Source organism: Typopeltis vanoorti, chromosome 3 (genome assembly GCF_054136105.1).
Source record: "Typopeltis vanoorti isolate ZY-2024b chromosome 3, IOZ_Tvanoo_1.0, whole genome shotgun sequence".
NCBI lineage: Eukaryota > Metazoa > Arthropoda > Arachnida > Uropygi > Thelyphonidae > Typopeltis > Typopeltis vanoorti.
In genome coordinates, this window is record NC_143551.1 from 140,515,492 (window position 1) to 140,537,265 (window position 21,774).

The 21,774-nt window shown below is 34.3% G+C and overlaps 1 protein-coding gene across 1 annotated transcript in view; it reads right to left on the minus strand.

Annotated features, from left to right (window-relative positions):
• The window catches only part of LOC150108611 (tetratricopeptide repeat protein 37), a 485,241-nt gene that overhangs the window by 176,338 nt on the left and 287,129 nt on the right, over positions 1-21,774 (minus strand). The window contains exons 24-26 of the mRNA XM_090416072.1: positions 14,883-14,939; positions 11,152-11,301; positions 46-181 (exon numbers count right to left, since the gene is read on the minus strand). Coding sequence (XP_090272198.1) covers positions 46-181; positions 11,152-11,301; positions 14,883-14,939 — 343 coding nt within the window. The remainder of the gene's footprint in view (positions 1-45; positions 182-11,151; positions 11,302-14,882; positions 14,940-21,774) is intronic.

The following is a 21,774-nucleotide window of genomic DNA, read 5'->3' on the forward strand; positions in this document are numbered from 1 at the left end:
TTTGCTTAATATATATATATATGAAAAGTCTTTTAAAAGACTTACATGTATATTTTAACATGCTCTCAGCAGCAACAGGAACTGCATGCATCTGTTCAATGTTATATTTGTAAAAACGTTTCTCCTTATTTTCTTGTAACATTGTACACACCCAATGGCCATATCCCAATAATCCTTCTGTCTATAAAATCAAAAGGCATAGTTAAACAATAAAAAAAAAAAAACAATATTTAAACCAAAAACTAACAATAAATTCTTATAAAACTCCTTAATGAGTGATCTTGTCAGAACATCATCACATTAAATTTTACCATTTTGCCTCTAATACACTTGCAACGAAGAAAATGAAAATGGAATATTGGTATTTGGTAGGGAAGGAAATTAGCAAGAAAAAGAAAGTAAACTGCAAAAAAATAATTTGTAATGAATGAAATCTGATAAATAGTTGATGGGATTCAAACAAATATTTAATAAGAATGTAGAGAAGGCACTAACCAATTTAACAATTACTTATGTGATGCAGCTATTTAATCAAACTTCTTGTGGTCAAGAAAATAACATCTATACACCATAAATACAAAGATGTTCTGATGCATAGAAACATTACAGATTATTTCACTTTAGCTCTGTGCCAGGCTAAGTTATGACAACACAGTTCTACATATTTTTGGTAGGTGAAGCCTCACTATCTTTATGATATTCCTTGAGTGTAGTAGGACTTCAGCTACTACCTTAAAATGATTCTTAATACCTTCATATTATGAGTTTTTAGAGAACTGACACAGAAGCAATTTTTCTGTAGCTAGAGGCAACAGAAGAAAGGGGGGCATTGAGAGTATTCTCATCAAGGTGTGAGGAATAGATTTTTTCAATTGAAGAGCAGTGAATGAACGGAATGAGTTGCCAAAGTCTGTTGTGAGTGCTGTGCTTCATTGATCAATGCATGCAAGGAGAGGTGCAACAGATATTGTGTGAATAGTATGAACCTCCTTGGAGTCTTTAGACTCCAAGGAGGTTCACATGCAATAATAATAGTAATAAAATGGTGGGAAAATGTATACTGATGGCAGAACTCAAAGGATTGGCAAGATACAAACATAAAGAACCCAAAACAACATGAAAAGTACAAATGCAAACAATAATGGCATTATATAAGAAAGAACTAGAATAACAAAGAATTATAAAAATTAAAATGCAGAATTAATGTTTAAATTTCAAAATTTATGTCAGCTCACATTAATGTAATTTACCTGAAATGTTTGTAAGGGAACTAAATAAGTACAGACTGTACCATTAAAATCAAATATTCAGCTCAAAAAATCAAAAAAAATGTTTACCCCATGGATAAAGTATGTTTCAAACACAAAATGAGCTGTTATCTATGCAAAATTCACAACTTTTAATTAAACTTCAAATTAAAGAATTACTGCATATTTTGCCACATTTCTTTAATTTGCAGTTCTAAGAGAACAGTGTCAATCTATGCTAGCTGTAATTAGGTTTCTGTCCAAACAAAAGCTGACTTGTTCACACTAGCTTTTCCAATCACTTTTTGGTACCCCCACCCCTTAAGCTGACTAATGTTCATCACTTGCTTCCTCTCTCTATCGCTGTAATCAGAAGTATTCAATTATAAAGTTGATTGACTGATTGCTGAAGTTTTCAGGTTAGTTTTGATTTTAATAGTACAAGATTGCACATATTTAGTTTATGATGAAGATTTCAGGAAAGCAAAATTCATTTAAGTTAATACAGCTTTTCAAAATTGAAACATTAATTCTGGATCTTCATTTTTATAGTTTCATATTCTAGTTCTTTCATATGTCTTCCATTATTGCTCATGTTTTTACTTTTTTCATGTTGTTTTGTGTTCTGTTCTTTACGTGTGATTCTTGCCAATCCTTTGTGTTATGTCATCTGCATATAATTTCCTGCCATTTCCTTTGATTTCCTTTGTTATTTCTAACATTGCAAGGCATGGGGGGAGGAGATAAATCTTTCTTCCTTAATTCGTACAGAAAGGTTAAGGTGTTGTTCATTATCCATAATAAAGCTTAATGGTATAACTAACATCAAGAGGACAAACATTTATTAAACTCACTAATATTTCACTGGTTTTCTACCCAGCATCATCAAATCATAATGAAACTATGAGACACAGCACAAAACCAAGTAATTGTAGAAACAATTTAAATTGTAACTGACACTTAATGTTCTTATGTGGCACCCTCTATATGGGTCAGATATAGAGGTCTTATTAGATCTTAAAATGATATAAAATCTGACCCCTGGTGCCATGTAAGGACATTAGGTGTCATTTACAATTTAAATTGTTTCTACAATTATTTGGTTTAGTGCTGTGTGTCTGTCACAGTTTCAGTAGAAAACCAGTGAAATATTAGTGAGTTTAATAAAGGTATTTTTTTCTCTTAGTGTTATACTTAAGGTTTCTTCCTTAAATTTGCTATAATGAACCTTGTGCTATAACAAACTATTTCTCTGGTTTCTAGACTTTTCTATAGAACTATAAAATTTACCAAGCAACATAGCTTGTACTTAGTTGGAAGGATGTTCAGGAAGATGATTTGATGTAAAATAAGGTTTAAAACAGATGCATTTCCAGTGTCTCCACTGTCATTCATAATCTATATTTACTACTTCATTGACGAAAAGTAGTATTAAACCTGACATTCAAATATTAAGCTTATCTACATACATGGCATTATCTTCTTAAGTAAATCAGCAACAAATGTTAAAGGGTTTCTTAAGCCAAATTAAATAATTGGTGCAATAGTTGTGCTATGAAAATCAGCTATATAAAGACTAGAATTATGAAAGTGGGCTATTTACACATATTTAAGTATGAAAGTATATAATAGAATAAGTAAGGTTTGTAAGGTGAAAGTTGAATAAATTTTTATGGGGCAACAGAGAAGTCATCCAACACGCCATGTTAGCAGTAGACAGGACAGTGTTTTAAACAAATTTTAATACAGAGATCAGAGAGATGGGTTAAAAAAAAAACAAAATTCTTAAAATAAAAAAAAAAAAAAAAAAATCTGATACACCACAAAACAGACAGTGAAATTTTACAACTGCTGAATATACAGAAAATAACGTTGCACTGATGGTCATCTCAAAAGTTCTGCACACTACGAATGTATGGTCAGTGAGATAATATAACAGTCCTCCATCTTCACATGAGTAAACTTTGAGTAAAAACACTGCACACTTGTTTTTTGTTTCTGGTATTCTTATTGAGCAAAATAAGATTCAAAATGAAGGACAAATCTGTCTAAAGTTGGATATTGTGCACTTTGCACCTAAGTATCTGATTTTATGTATGAATTGACATATATAAAATGCATGTCTCTCTTCAACATAATGAAGTGAGCTCTCTGGTCTTCAATTCCCTAAGCTGAAAGAACCTGTCCATGGGAAACACTTAACCACTAGCGATGGAGTTTCTCCTGAAGGGACCCAACCTCAAACACATCAACAAAACGTATTTTGTTAAATAAATGTTTGGTTTAATCTCCATCACTCAATCCACCATCTACAGCAAGCCGTCTCATCTACACCAATGCCATCTAATGCCCACCACTAATATTTATACAGACAACCCCAAATATCCATTCCCATGGCGGGATTAGAACCCAAAGCCTTTTGGCTGAAGAGCAGATACATTACCCAGTCGGCCAACCAGGCTAGTACGATGCATCTTAGCTTTTTTTTATCTAATGCCTGGATGAATGATATAGTTCATCATCATCAAATTCCTGCTATGTACCCTCAAGGGGTGTACAGGATATGATAGTACTACATGAAAAATTTACATCGTTACTAACTTCCTATCTACAATTTTCCTCAAATCAATCTGTTACTTGTCAAGACTGCAACATCATTATCAGATCTAATATTTCTATCGTCTAAGGCACATTGTACCGTATCAATCCACGTATATCTTGGTCTTCCTCTGGATCATTTTGCTGCCAACCTGGCAGAGAACACTTGTTTTGCTAATCTTTCCTCGCCCATTCTGTTTAAGTGACAATACCACCTGAGATTAGCTCTGCTAACGCATTCTTGGATGACAAATATGTCAAGTTCTTTCCTAATATCCTCGTTTTTAATATGATACTGCCATTGATGCCATCTGTTCATGCCTCTAATCTTTCTCAGGACTCTCAAATCTGCAGTCTCTAGTCAAGTGTTTTACTTGACCAAAGTAAAACACTTGACTCAGCTCTCAGATCCATAAGTTAAAACTGGTTTGAACCCTATCTTGTATACAGCTAATTTAGTGTTCCGACTAATTTCTCTCTTATTCCATATGAATTTATTCAATTGACTTCCTACCAACCCAGCTTTGTTGATTCTGCTGTCTATTTCCATATTTAATTTACCATCTTCACTAAAAATTGTACCTAAGTAGCTGAAATTTTTACTTGTTCCACAGGATCCCCGTTCACAACACAGTTGACATTTTCAACAATTCTACCTATTTTGTTGTCTTTGTCTTTTTAATGCTGACCTTCATACCATATCTATTACAACAGTTATTCAATTTAGTCATGGAATCTTGCAAACTTGCAGTAGATTTATTTAGAAGTATAACATCGTCCGCATTAAGCAAAGAGCTCACGTTAACATCTACAATTCTGATATCATGTTTAATACCATTTTCCTTCATAATGTGATCCATATAGATAATGAATTACAGAGGGGATAATGCGCATCCTTGTCTCACACCAGATTTAACATTAAACCATTAATATAATTACGGCTATTATAGCCTGTTTTTGTTCAGGAGTGTCCCTTTATTTTAATACATTGGCTAACATTACTCAAAAAGGGGTATAAATATTTTAGGGCATTATGGGTGAGTATAGAAGGCAATTATGGCAGAATAAAAGAGGTAGAAAAATTTTGTACACACCTTGTTTTTGGTTCTATTCCAAGATCCTGCTGAAGGTTGTTTATAAACAGGGGGGGGGGGGGGAATAAGTTTGGAAACCCTGGGTTACTATTAATAATATATATATAAATATATATATATATATATATATTATTTTGTTTAGGGCCGCATTTTTGTGGGGGGAAGGAGAGGGGGAGAAACGAAGGGAAAGGGTATCCTTATGTGGAAACTGGGACAGGGTTAACGGGGTGTGGACCGTTTCGGTCGTCGTCTGACCATCATCACATTAAACCATCTTCCTGTACTTCTTTCAATTCTAACTGCTGACAAAACTCAAATACAGATCTTTGTTATATATCCAGCTTGTTCTTCACCAAGCTTTTCTTCCACAATTCTTCTCAACCATTTCTTAAGTATGCTTGCACAGATCTTGCCAGGAACACTCAGTAGGGAAATACCTCTGTAATTCTCACATTCAGTTTTATTTCCCTTTTTTATATATGGGTACTATTAGAGCTCTACTCCAATTATTGGGAATTTGTCCCTCTGTCCAGGCTTTCTGAACTATGCAGTGCAGCCACTGTAAGACTTTTATACCACCATACTTCAGCATTTCTGGTCGAATATCATCTACTCCTGCTGCCTTTCCATATTTTAAGCCATTGATCGCTTTTTCTACTTCAAATATGGATATGTATTCCTGGCTGTATGCCTATTGAGTGTTTTTTACCACTGCGCTATCACTGCTTGTTTCATTTAGCAATTTTTTGAAGTAATTACTCCATACTAAGGATATCTTTTTCTCCTGTTTTCATGTCACCTTTATTATCTCTAACTCCTTTTACAGTACTCTTTCCTCCCTTTCTAAGCTTCTTCAACAACCTCCAAAATATCTTACCACCTTCTCGATATTTATTTTCTATGTTCTTGCCAAAGTCCTCCTATGACTTTTGTTTAACTAGTTTTACACAGTGTTTCGCTTTCTTACATTTGTCGTTGTATTCTCTAATAGCAAAAGCTGACTTATTTGCCAGGCACTTTTGATATGCTTTCTTCTTTTCCTTCACTGCCTCTTTAACTTCCTGTGCCTACCATGGAGTTCTGATTTTTCTATCCTTGCAGACAACCTCACCACATGCCTCTCTGGCTGAATCAAGCGGGGTTTTCTTCAAGCCTTGCCACTGAATCTCCAAGGTTTGGTTCCTGTTCCTGTTCAACTTTTATTCGCTTTAAAACTTTCTTACATGTTATTCTTTTCAATATGAAATTCAATTTTATCCTGCCCAAGACTAAATAGTGATCGCTTCCAATGCAAATCCTCTGTACACTCTGGTGTCCTGCACCAGGGAGAAAATATCACCATCAACAATAACGTAGTCAATGAGACTTTTCTTATTCCTTGCCTCTTCTCTCCATGTGAATTTGTGCACATTTTTATGTTGAAACATGGTGTTAGTAATAACCAGTACATGTCCTGAGCAGAAATCCAACAGGTATTTGCCATTATTATTGGCTTTGCTCTTTTCTCCAAATTTTCCCCAAATATTTTTGTATGTCTGACAATGATTTCCTGCTCTGGTATTTAGATCCCCAACAAGGACCAGCTTTTCCTTTTTCATTGTGTCAGTTGCTTTTTCTAAAGCATCAAAAAATTCCTCCACTTCTACCTTAGTAGAACCTTCTGTGGGACCATAGGCCCTAATAATTCTTATTGTCCAATTCTCCATTCTGATATTTGCCCATCACTCCACTTGATATTGCTTGTAATTCAAGAAGATTAGTCTTGTATTTTTGTTCAATACTATAATTACTCCTTCTTTTCCCTGATTGTCATTGCCTGAATATAACATTTTGTATTTATTGCTCAGAGAAATCTCACCAGATTTTGTCTTTTTTGTTTCAGTCATTCCATTTCTTTGCCATTCAGGCTTCTTATGTTGATAGTACCGATCTTTAACTCTGGTGATTTGAGTTAGGGTGTGCCTTCAGATTTGTTCCAGTAGTTTCGCTGTTCGTCCTGGTTCCCTGACAAAAACAACGGGGGGCCTTGTTTAACTGGGCAACGCCCCAGCTAGGATGAAATTTTGTCATGTTGTACCATCATTTTCTATATTGGTTTAAGCCAATAAGAATACAATTTGGTCGGCTAAATCCCAAATTGCCAGTCCATCCTTGTTCATTCAGTATTCAGGTAGATACCTAACAGGGGTGCACCACGAGAAGGTGAGGATTGGACATTAGGTCAGAAGCTCTGATCGGTTCTCCGTACCGATTCCTTTAAAATAGTATGTGGAGGTCTCCTCTCAGTTATACAGCTTTGACCCTTAAGCACCCCATGATAGTTTTATACTATAATTTATGAAATTTGTTAAACAGACCCTTGATTGGATGATTCCTATGATCTCATAATAAGGAGAGATTAATTTTTTCTGTTATCATTCTTGTATAACTACAGTAAGTGCCCTTCAGATAATACTCTTTTAAGTATCATGAGAATATATAAGAAATATAAGAATACATTAGGATATATAAAAATTGCATATTTTCCCAATTCAACATGCCATAAATGGATAATATGTGTGTGGCACTTTGAACTCGAACAAGCAAATGAACCCAGATAATGTATGCCATGAACACAATGGAATAATAGTGACTACCAGAAGACAAAAACAGAGCCCATCCATCAAAAGGTGACAAGTTTACCAGGATTATTTCAGAAAGTGTTTCTGCTACTCATCTTGGAAATGTAGGGGAAAATCTTGCCGTAACGACTTTCAGTAAGAATAATTCTTGCTGAAAGACAAAGGTGAATGCTAAGGACCAATGGCACATGCAAACTTCTCTTGTAAAAAGTCAAGATTATTAAAGAGATTATCATCAAGGGGGTTCAAAAGAATTTTCTAATGCAGATTAACAGCCAGCTGAATATGCAAAATAAATAGTCACAGCGTCCTCAATGGGAAATAACACTCTCTTGCAGATATAAAAATACTTTCATATATTTGGACTGCTCATAGATGACTGTACCAGCATACCAGAGATAGGATTTCAAATTGACCACATGGAGGTTAGTTTGGATCCTGTATAAACTATCTCTATAGCTCATGATAGTGAAAGATTTTTAATAATCTAGAGAACATTATGGGAGGAACAATAGGCTGGAGTGGCATATTTTAGACAACTATCCAACTATGAAATGGCAATACTAGTGCCATAGTGAAACTGTCACTATCATTGCCAATACCTATTGAGCCAAGAAAAAGGAAAAATAATTTTAACAGAAGACAATAAATTCAAACAGATGTATAAACCAGCACAATTTCCCCACCTAGATCCTACTCGATACAAGCAAGATATTCTGGAGAGGTGTATAAACAGCAGGAGCAATTATCTGCTTCTGTCTCTTTTATAATAAGATATAATTGTGGAACAGTAGTTCACAATCTGTCTGGATGAACTGTGACCCATTCTCAATTTAATATTATGCCATGCCATCATAAAAGTAGTTTTGAAAACAAAGTATTTTAAAGGCTAGTTTGTCATTCTCCAATTTTTTTCCTAAGTAATGTGTATATATATTGCTTTTTTATATATATATATATAATGTATATATATTTACACTTATATATATATTTACATTGCTTGGAAAGTCAACAACACCATAGTGTAAGGAACAAACAGCCATGGCATCCAGCTTAATAAGATGTATGACCTCCTTTTGCTGTGATAACTGCAGCAATCCTATGGAGAATACTTTCCAAAAGCATACAATAGTGATCATTGGGAATATTTGAGCATTCTTCCTGTAGGCATGTAATCCGGTCCCAGGCTGTTGTTGTGAGGCAGATGTCCTTGACCTCACCCGACACTCCTGTTCATCCTACAGATGTTCAATAGGGTTGAGATCAGGGCTCTGTGGAGGCCAATCAAGTGGTGACATTCATGTCCACAAATCACACAGTTACAGCAGCAGCCTTATGATATGGTGCATTGTCTTGCTGAAAGAGACAATGGCCAAATCAAGAAAAACAGACCATACTATCACACTGCCACCTTCCAAATTTCATCATTGGGGTTAAGCACTCTGGTAAGAGATATTTCCACTGGGCATCTGCCACACCCACCCATCTGCTCGATAGAGGGTATAGCATGATTCGTCATTCCATAACACAGCTTTCCAAGCTTCCACATCCCACTGTACATGCCCTTTGAACCATTATGCTGCATGCTGGTTTGGGTAATGTGGGGGCTTGCATATTGTAGTCCTACTAGGGGAAATCCATGTTGTGAGCCTAAGTTCTGAATGTTTTCGTGCAGATTCATGTTCCAGTTGATACCAGAACTCTTAATTCAACATGTCGGTGTGGATTTTGCATATTACCCTTCGGAGTGTGGTGGATCATCCACTGTGGGTAGCACTTGTTGACTTCTTGTGCTTCCATCTTTGTATGGTATCACTGAATGTTGATCTGAGATGACTGAATTTGTCAACAAGTTGCCAAACAGATAAGCCTGCAACATGGCATTCTATCTTAATGCCTTTCAAATTCTATCAGTTCCCTTCTCGCAGCCATTTCACCCAGACACAGTAGCACTGACTTGAGAGCATCATAGTACCCCAATTTATAGCCATATACTGGCTACAAACAAGTGACTAATACATGACATGACACGATACACCTTGCCCATGGGGGGGGGTGTAAGATGACTCGTTTCCAAGCAGCGTATAACAAGTAGGCGGCAACTATTTGCTTCAGTCTCTTACTTATACGATATGTATTATTATTATTATTACCTGAGACTTACAGGGAATCAAGGACTCATTGGGAGAGGTTATAAATCACCCAAACTAGCTGTCATACCTTCTCTTAAATTCATTCATACTAGATGTACTCACTATCCCCTAAAGGCAAACTATTCCACTCACTCACTCTACAAGAGAAAAACCTAACTCTTACCCCTTTCTTGACTACAAACAAACACCTTCTGTGGATGCACCCATGTTCTCTCCCCACCTTCCATATAACAAAAAATTTCATCAGATTATATCCTATAACACCCATTCAAAAGTTTACAGACCTCTATCATATCACCCCTCTTTCTCTTGTTAACTAGAGTCTGTAATCCACATTCTTGCAATCTGTCCTCACAACCTAAATTCCATAATCCAGGTGTGATTATATCAAGGGCTTATAAAGTGGCAAAATGACTTCCTTATCCTTACATGTCAAAGTTCGCTTCAACTTCGCAATTATCCTCTGAGTTGTATTTGCAATTTTTGTTATGTAACCTCTAAACTTCAAATTCCTATTTGTCATTATGCCAAGATTCCTAGCCTCATCAGTTTCTTGTAGCATAACCCTGCTAACATAATATACCACTGGAAATCTCATCACGGCAAAGTACATAACTTTACACTTACTAACATTAAATTGACAGCCATTTTTGTTTGTCCAAATTTCCAGCCTATTCAAATCATTTCGTAAATGCTGGATATCACTAGCATCCCTGATTTCTTTGCATCATCAGCAAACAATTGAACATCTCCTGTTAGACCCTTTCTAATGTCATTAATGTACAGATTGAACAACAATGGCCCAAGGACTGAACTCTGAGGTACACCACTGGTCATCTTAAATTTGGCAGATTCACATCTACTGTATACCACTTTTTAATATCTGTCTGTCAACCATCCACTGAAGTCGACTTTATATTCCAATCCGATATTCGCCAGTTTATGCAACAGCCTTTCATGTGGTATCCTATCAAATGCTTTAGCAAAGTCCAACATTATCAGTGTATCCATTCCCTTTATCCAACTGGGTTATAAAATATAAGCAAATTGTTAAAATATGACCTTCCTTTAGTAAACCCATGCTGCTCTTTGCAGAGCATAGCTTGTTTGTCTACCCAAGAAATGTATGCGAGTTCTTGCCAACTTCTTTAAAATCTTCAGACTAGAGATACTGATAGGTCGGTATGGTTATGGTAAAAAACTGATCCAGAATCTGCCTGGATGAACTCTGATCACTTCTTAATTTAATATCTCAGTATGTAGTAGGAGTTTTGAAGATAAGGTATTCTGAAGGCAGCTAAACCATTTGGCTTTCAATATTTTTTTTTTAGTAACGTGTCATAATAATTTTAAACTTAAAATAATAAAACAACTAAGTTTAGTAAATCAGTTCCTAAATTACAGGAAAATTAATAATGAAAAAAAAAAAAAAAATTACATGGATACTGAGAGAAACTGCATGTCGAAATAAGTCCATTGTCTCTTCATGATCAACACTTTCACGTTCAGAAGTAATGGCTTGTCCAATCCAACAAAGAGGATAAGTGGGATCAATAGACTGAGCAACTTTAAAAGCATCATTTGCTAGCTGAAATAAATAAATGATTATAACAATGTTAATATGAAACAGAATTATTAGTCAATTACATAAATAAACTCCTCTTGAAGTAAGGAAACTCAACTATCAATTATCAAATTATGATTAACAAATTAATCACACAGTCAACCTCCAATTACAAAATAACTAGAAAATTATATTAAAAACATCTATCTTAAATAAAATTGAAAATGCAAAACATTAATTAATTTTATATGCATAAGAATAAAAAAGAAATGATTAAAATCACAATGATCCAGAATACACAAACTTTCATTTGTCTGAAGTTAATTTTTAAAGATGAACTGGAAATGATTCTCCTAAGATCCGATATCCAGTTTTTCATCTTTAATTATGTAAATCTGTCAAATTTCAAGAAGCTAGTAGTAAAGTTTGATTAGATTAAGATTAATGTTAGAGTGGCCCTGTAGGAAATCTGGTGGATAAGCACTTTTGTTAGGATCATATATCTGTTGACCAAATCTTGAACAATGATGGCCTCAAATATTTTCAGATTTGTTCAACACATATATGATCCCACCAACAATTCTCATCTGCTACAGAATACTATACTACAGTAACATTAATCTCAGGATAATCAAACTCTATAAATAAAAATAATGATGATTGTATCAGCTATTGATTGGCTACTTGAAATTTTGGAAGTTGATATCAATAAGCACAATAAGGACTCTAAGCTGTGAATGATTACATTAATATAAAGTGTCAAGAGACTAATTATGGGGGTTTAATAACTGGATATCAAAAACGGGAATTTTCTCACTGGCTGATGTAATTTACAATTGTTAATTAATTAATTTTTTTTTTTTACTATTTTATTTTTATATATTTCACAAGAAGTCAGACTAATCATGTTAGTCAGTATTAGACATTATGTAGCTCACAACAGTACTGTGCAGATTGCTTTAAGATAGATATACATTATATCTATCTTAAATATAATGTAAAGGTCAAAATATAGATTTTTAATGTTATTAAAGTTTTCTTTTGTTTTTTTAATCTCAAAATGGTAACTAATTCCATAAATCTAATATAATGAGCACAGAAATAAAGAGATTGCAGTAAAGATCAAACTATATATATGTAGATAGATATGGTCTGATAATGAAATTCAAGAGTTTTAAAGGCCAAAAGGCGTAGTTATGCAGCCATAATAAAATGTGCAGATGTGAGAATCATGGGAGCACTAATGCATTGCAAGGAATATGTTAAGCATCTGAAATTTGGATTGTAAATGAACTGCTGTATTATATTATGAAAAGACCCCAATGGATGCAGGTTTTTTTTTTTTTAATTCTATATTTTATTTATTTTTTATGTGGTTACCACCAGTAAAAGGCTATTACTAAATCTATAGTACACTTGCACTTTGAGTGGGCTAAGGATTTTTTTTTTTCAGTTTTGTCAATTTTTTATATTTTTTTATAATTTTTTAAAATATTTTTACATGGGTCTGGAAACCCTGCTCTAGAGACCAAACAAGGAACTTTTTCAAGCCACTTCAGGTCTCCAATAAGTGGGGCAGTGGGTCTTGCACTGGGCAATGAAATGCATCTTTCACATACTTTACCACATACTTGACTGAATTGAGAGTAAGCTTGCTTCATTTTTTTTTTTTCCTGTCTGGCTTGACAGGAAAAAAAAAAGAGGAAACAAGTGAGCTAATGGGATGCCACACTAGCAACTTAGACTATAACATCCTAAATTAAAAAAAAAAAAAGTCAAAACACATTAAGATATAACTCTAAACAGATGTAAAAGTCTACACTCAACAATCCAATATATTTTAATATATATATACCCTTCATTTTCTAGATTTTGCCTAAGACCTTTAATGTTTGTTGATGAAGTTATAAAAGATGTGAACTGGATCCAGAAGTCCTTTTGGCTCTAGTGGTAGATATATTGTACTTAAGTAGATGCATGCTTCAAACAATTAGGTTTGAAGTACATATCTCCCCCACCCCCAACCGAGAAGGTTAGAGTGGGGGGGGGGGGGATATCTCGAGAATATACTCAAAATTTTTTTGAGTTTTCCTGCAGGCTGTGCATTCTACCATAGTTTGGGGGAAACTGGGAACCTGCTGGATATTCTGGGCTGCAATAATGGTAATTTCTGTTATAGACTGTAACATGATTCACTTCTTTGCTGATTAGGAGAATAGCTGACTGTCACATAAACAATTCTGCTGAGGATGTGTCTCAATCAGCCAATCTATTTTCCATTTTGATATCCATGATAGGATATACAGTTGGATATCACAGGAAAATGATTGCTCCCATATATATTATTTTCCACTTACTACTTAAATAGTGGAAAAAGTGACAGGATACAGGTGGTTAAATATCGATAGCAGAAAGTTTACTGTTGTTAAGCATGTACCCTACAAATGTCTCTGATGTTACCTTGTGCACAACATCACAGAGCATTATAGACATTTAAATCCCTATCATGATGAGTACAGGGGATGTTAACTGTAAGACAACATAGCTGTTCTGATATATCTACACCAGGTAGTAAATAGATGAAGCATACTATGATAAGAGGACCTACTGAGAGGCAGATAGCAATTGCCACTAGGTTGGTGCTCAGTGGAACTTTGCTTTCCATTGCAAAGCAGTATATCTTATATACTGCTTTGCAATGGAAACATACCTGCACATATGCATATATAGAGTTATGTTTGAAGGATTCACCTGGCTTCAGTTTTTTTTTTCTTTCTCCCAAATGTTATTTTTAATCGATCTTGGACTTTTCATTTTTAGGGAATTATGGACAACCAGTGTCCATGTTTTCTTCCTTATGAAAAAATATTTAAGACATTGCTCAAATGTACTCTGTCAAGGATACTTGAAATTTTAATGATTTTGGATTCTTCTATAGATAGAGTAATATGTTTTTTTCTTTTTTTTTTTTTTGCTGGTATGTCTAGAGACTTTTCCTTAAGAATCAGTGGTACTTGCATTATCAATTTTTTAAGTAAAGGATTCTCATTCTCATGTAGTGGTATCATTTACGGTGTGTTTTCAAAAGTGAGACCACATTTGTAGAAAAAAAAAACAGGGAGTGAGATTCCTTGATCATTTCTGCAAATGTGATCGCACTAAATATAAGATTTTCAATCTCAAAATAATAATAAACATTTATACCAAAAGTAGTTGGCATGTTTGTCCCATTTCCATAAGCATGAATATAACTGGCAAACAAATGTAATGTTTGCTTCCATGAAAGTCTGAAATGACTTATGCTGTTGACACAGAAATACATATCAACAACAGAAGTTATTCTAGTACCCATCATAATGCCTACATATGTCAGACATTCAGCATCTAGCATAAAATGCCTGCACAATCCAGAGACATTCAAATTTTATTCAAAACCATCTATCTGTCTGCAAAAAGCACATTTTTAAAATAAAATTTATATTTGGTAATTAATAATAATTAAAACCAAAGAACTTAATTATTATAATATCTTATCTCTATCAATAAAAATAAATGAAAATATTTGGGCATCTACTTAAAAACTGATTATATATTAATTCAATTACCTTGCTCTCTTTGTTTAGTAGATATAATACTCCCAGATTGGTCCAAGCCTCAACATTCTAAAAAAATAACAAATTTAAGATTTGTAATATACATTCATTCATTTATTAATGTACACCTATTAGTATGCTGTAAATCCTGAAGCTCTCTTGGGAGTATGACTGCCCTGTTTCTATCAATCTCATAAATGATGGTAACCAGTTAGCACACAATAAAAATTGATAATATTTAGAGAATCTTATGCTGTAATGTTTTTATTATATATAAACTACATAAATGTCTACAAAATATATCTTTATTCTGAAGTTACACACAAACACATGTGAAAAATATTATTTAATCAGAAGAAATTAACTACAAATAATTTGATACACATATCATGGATCATCATCAGTGTAATACAGTTGGAAATTAAGAAATTAAACAATTATCTCTTAATTAACATATGAAGTATATCTGTATTTAAAATTTTAGTAAAGTTGAAATATTGATTTTACTATGAAAAAACTTTACTACATAATTCTGTGTAAACGGTTCACACTGTAATTTAAGAGATTAAACTTAAAGTATTGTTCTACTCAATCAAGTAAATGCATATGCAAATTCTAATTGAAACAAACATAATTTTTTAGTAATAATTTTAAATCATCATCATCGATTATCAAGAAGGTGGTAAGATATTCTGGAGGTTGTTGAAGAAGCTTAGAAATGGAGGAAAGAGTGCTGTAAAAAGAGTTAGAGATGATAAAGGTGACATGAAAACAGGAGAAAAAGATATCCTTGAAGTATGGAGTAATTACTTCGAAAAATTGCCAAACTGAAGTATGGAGGTGTAAAAGTCTTACAGTGGCTGAACTGCACTGCATAGTTCAGAAAGCCTGGACAGAGGGACGAATTCCGATGATTGGGATAGAGCTCTAATAGTACCCATATATAAAAAGGGAAATAAAACTGAATGTGAGAATTACAGAGGCATTTCATTATTGAGTGTTCCTGGTAAGATATATGCAAGTATACTTGAGAAACGGTTGAGAAGAATTGTGGAAGAAAAGCTTGGTGAAGAACAAGCTGGATTCAGGCCAAATAAAGGCTGTCGGGATCAGATCTTCACTTTACGACAAATAGTCGAGAAAGCATGGGAATATAACAGAGATCTTTATTTAAGTTTTGTTAATTTGGAAAAGGCATATGACAAGGTGCCAAGAGAGAAGCTATTCAATATGCTACAGTTGTATGGTGTCAGTGGGGCATTATATCAAGCAATACTTAGTCTTTATTTGAGTTGTAAGTCAGCAGTTAGAATTGAAGGAAATACAGGAAGATGGTTTAATGTTAAATCTGGGGTGAGACAAGAATGTACACTATCCCCTCAGTTATTCATTATCTATATGGATCACATTATGAAGGAAAGTGGTATTAAACAAAATAATTTTAAATATATAAGTTAATTTGGACTCTACAAGATGCCAAAAGTGTTCCACAGACAGTGTTTCATTTAGCTCAATTCTGTGGAGGATCTTTTGTGAAGAGTTTGTTCTGCTTTCTCTATAGATGCTCAAATGGGTTAAGATCCAGTGGACATCTGAATACCATAGTGGAATGATGTCAATGTCACTGTGCTATAGTATTGAGACCAAAACACCTCGCACCATTACACTAGCAGACTATACTGTTTCTACTAGGCACAATATAATCCATTGGCTTATGGTGCTGTCATCTCATTACATCCAGATCCAGCTTTTGGCAAGAAAAAAATTGCAACTAAGATCTTTTTGGACTAGGCAACCTTTTTTTCAATGTCCTTTATTACACAATGTCCTTCATGTCCTTTATCACATCTGTACCCACTATACTCATGCTTGTTTTTAAAAGGTGATAGGACTGGAACTTTGCAAAATCATCAGTTGCTGTCCTCATTTATGATAGGATCTGACAAATTATATATTACAATAATGCTTAGCAGACCACTGTTATACTGCTCTGTCATGTAATGCATTGTGAATCTGTTAGCCTGGCATGATTTTTGTATCTCTGATCCACTGGTATCTCCATTGCTTGCCATATACACACTCTCAGTGTTGTATGTGAGTAGCCTAGCATAATACATGTATCTTTCCTTCATGCTTACATGGTGATTAGAATACATTTTATGAAAATTATGGATATTATTATGAATATCCATATTCATAATTTTTATGAATGGACATTTTATGAATATACAACTACTGTGTTAGAGTAAAACTTTAATTTAACATAAACCAAAATATACACTCAACATTTCATAAAATGCATAATACATGTACTAGAACATATCTGGCATTAACTATTACATCATATCAGGTTCAAAGTCACTAGGTCATGCTAATGGCCTGTTATTACATTAGACTGCATGTGCATACAATCCCAAATATTTTGGCTACCTGCGATATGTAACCCAGCATAGACACAACATGGTTTCTAACAAAGTGGTGAATATCATAAATGGTGGCATCAACAAATTCTTGATATGGACCCTCAAGCAGTGGTGTGTATTTAATAGGCTTTCCAACCAGCATGTGCACATGCAATACAAATCAAGTCTAGCTTTCCACAAAGAAAATGAAAGTCATTGAGTACTCTGGCAACAAACCAAACTTGTGTTAAATATTATGAAGAAATGAATCCTCTAATTTCTTTCTGGGGCCGTCTCCTCTTCAGATATTGACAAATTTATTTTTTAAAGCTGTGCCAGCCAATATCTTAGAATAGAGGGGACTCTTATTCAGGGAGACTTTTCCAGACTTTTGGTGCATGTAGATGAATAAATTTAGTGCTTAAACTCATAAATTAAACACTGTACTGTGGCTAAGTAAATTCTGGTATGCAGTAGTAACCTCTATAACAACATGTTATATCTTTCTTTCAATTCCCCCCCCTGCTATGGTTCAGATTAATAAGTGGTAGTTTTGATTCATATCACAGGCAAACTCAGATATAGAAGAAAAAACATATTTATTAGAATCTAAAGACATATACACTTAGACCAATCTCACTTTCAATTATGTTGTTTATTATTTTAACGGTATAATAGAACACAGAAACTAAGTAAATAATTAATTTATTAACTTGATGCTGATATTTCGCTGGTGTTATAACCAGCATCTTCAGAGCACAAAAACACTGTTTGTCACAATACGTGAGACTAAAACAACATGGTGTACTTAAACAAAATTGTAGCAGCAACACAAAGACTAGAGTCCTGATTTTGACGCCCTCTATCTGGGAGAAAAAAAAAAAAAAAAAAAAAAAAGAAAAAAAAAACCTATCGTATATTACTAGAGTCTTGGAAAAGTGCTAGTTTTTTCTTAATATGACTGTCTCCCAGATCTTCGGCAAGTTAATACAGCCATATTTGTTGAGATTTGGAGTGTCTTTTACGGCTTCTGTCGCCTCTAAGAACAATCTCTCTGATTTATACGGGTTTCTGTGTAGTACTTTTGTGTTTTTCCAGTTGATCCTGTGTGCAGGGGTATCCAGAGCATGGTCTGCTAGGCCCAACTTCCCATAATGATAATTCCTGATGTATCGTTTATGTTCGCTGATGCAGATGTTCACAGTTCTTCCTGTTTGACCATAGTAGGCTTGATTGCATGAGCAGGGTACTTGGTAGACTCCTGGATGTGATAAAGGAGGAATACTGTCCTTGGGTGAGCGGATGAGGGTGGCTAATTTGCTACATGGTCTGAATGTAGTGCGTAGTTTATGTTTATTGAGAATTCTTGAGATCTTTTCGGATGTGCCTTTAATGTAAGGGATGGTGACTGTTTTGTTGTAGTTCTCTGTGGTGGATGGTGGGAGGGGTTTCTTAGGAGTGTTTAGTATTTTGTTTATTTTATGTGGATTGTAGCTGTTGGCCAAGAAGGTGTGGCATAAGTGAGTCAGTTCAGCAGTAAGAGCCTTGTCATTGGAACAGATTGCTCTCGCTCTATGGGTTAGCGTTTTTAATATGCCATATTGTTGAGAAGGATGATGGTGTGATTGTTTGTGTAAGTATCTGCCTGTATGTGTGGGTTTTCTAAAAACTGAAAATGATGGGGAACCATCTGGTAGATGTGTGATGAGTGTATCCAGGAAGGGCAGACAGTTGTTGGTTTCCAGTTCCATAGTAAAGTGGATTTTTGGATGTTGGCTATTTAAATAGCCAACATCCAAAAATTTTGGCTATTTGACAGTTCAGTTGAAACTGTCCTTTCAACTGAACTTAAACACATACACAACACCTTCCTTTCCAATGGCTACAGTGACTACAGAATTAAAAAAAATAATCAAGTCCTTCCCCATTCCCCAACCATCTCTTCAGAAGGACTTCAGAAATACCATCACCATACCTTACATCCATGGTACATCAGAAAAAATAGCCAGATCATTAAAAAAGTACAACCTCCATACAGCTTTTAAGCCCCACCGTATGCTACCTTTATCCGTTCCACCAAAGACCAGCTCCCCCCCCCTCAGTGCCTGGAGTGTATAGAGTACCTTGTGTCTGTAAACTGGCACAAGGTACTTACTTCGGACAGACAGGCAGATCAGCAACAATCTGGTTAGAAGAACACAGGTCATACATTTGCAATCACGATTATGGTCAATCTGGCCTTGTTTTGGATACTACCCACAGGATCTCCTGGAAAAAAACACCATGCTCCACAATAGTAAATTCAAAAAAGAAAGACTATTCTTTGAATCTGCATCTGCACTCAGGAATCAACTGAATTTAAACAAATACGATTGCATTGAACTTCCCAAAATTTGGGAAACATTAATTATCAGAGATCCCTCTTTACATCCTAGTCCACCTGCAAATCCCCATAGAGGGCACACCACCTAGATAAGACTTTAGTTTCATTCACTATTGTATTATATTTGTGTGTGTGTGTTGCTACAAAAGTTTTTTTGTAATCCCTGATGATGTCTCTGTGATGGAGACGAAATATTGGAAGTATTAAAATTGTTTTTAATCCTTTCTCAGTGCTGATAATATTTCATTAAACCTCCAATGTGAATTCTTCACAGCACTTAAGCCTCGACACACCAAAACACACTGAAAGGTGCATTCATCATCTGTCACATCCCTCCTTTCCAGAAATATGGTGTTATCGAAACCGTAGCAAATGTTTATCAGAAGTATTTGTTTTGATCACACTAGTTTCTCCACAAAAACCAATCACGTCCAGGACATTTTTTTAGCCAATAGCTTTCCCAACAAAATAAACAGAACTCTCTATCATCCCCTAATCTTCCTGTAAAAAAAATCCAGTACACAAAAAAATCATTGTCATCCCCTGTATCCTGCACCTCATAAAAAAACTTCATGTATTCTAAAAAATGAGGGTTAAGAAAGAAGAAACCTATTGATATTCTTCTTAAAGAAGCTGTAGGTACAAATTGTTCACAAACACATTATGAGGAAGCCTGTTACAGATGACAAAGAGAGATGGAATAAATGTCTCTGGGGGATCATAAATACAGAGGCCTGGTCTTTCAGGTTGGAGGTTATATTCAGAGAGATACTGAACATATATATACATATATATGTCTGGTCTGAAGGCTGCAGTCAGCACTCCTGTCATTAGACTTGCTCTTATATGGCTGGCAACCAAATCAGAGGACCAATTTATTACTTGCAAGTCTCAACACAAGCAGAAACTGGACAGAGAAATTGGAAATGGTAATTGATGAAAATTTATTTATCACTAGGTTAGACTATAATAGATTTAGTTTAATCCTTTATCCCAGTGAGAGCAAACAAAGTTTGCGCCTGAAAATATCTTCAGGACTAAATATAGTGTTGTACTATCTTATCCAGTAAGTAGTGCAACACCAAGGCAACTCGTGGCAAAGGTGGAGCAAGCTACCAGGCACTTCTAACCCAGTATCTCCCATAATGCAAAACACATTAAACTAAATCTATTATGGAAATGGTAATGAAAAACCGGAAAAGATATAATCAAAATAGCAGAGCATTAACATGGAACGTCAGAGGAATAGCTAACAAAGATGATGAACTAGAGAAAATACTAAACCAGTATGATATAAAAATAGCAGCAATAACAAACAAAAAAGAATTAGAGTTAAATGACTACAATCAAATATTTAGTGGCATAAAGAAATCAGAAAGAGCAAAAGCAGGAACAATACTAATGATATCTAAAGACTGGAAAAATAATATAATTAGTTACAAATATTGGAATGGAAGAATAATAGAAGCAAGATTAAAAATACAAAGAGGAAATATAACAATATTTAGTATCTATGCCCCTAAGGAGAATAAAGAAGAAGAATCAGAAGAATTTCACAAACAGTTTCAACAGATAATTAGCAAAACAAATAAAAATGATCATATACTTATATTAGGAGATTTAAATACAAGAATAGGTAACAATCCAATTAAAGATTGTATGGGAAATAATGGAGAACCACAAAAATAAAAATGGAGTAAGATTAATAGACTTTGCCCTGTTCAATAACTTGAAAATAGTAAATTCTTTCTTTAGACATAAAGAAGTTCAGAAATACACCTGGGAAGCAATAGGCTACAAATCTATAATAGACTACATAAAAGGAAATATAAAAAATGGCAAAGCTAATAACAGACATCAAAGTCTATAGAAGTCTACATCTAGATACAAATCATTATGAAGTAATGTATTTGGAGGTATTGACATATTGAAATATGTCAATACCTCCAAAATGGCTGAAGCTGAAAACAAAGAACCATAGAAAACATATTTAAAATAAAATTATTACAAGAAGAAATTAAAAAATTGTACCAAACTAAACTAAAAGAGAACTTACAAGAAATAGAGGTAAAGGAAAATATTGAAACATAATGGAAGAACATTTGCAACATAATAAAGA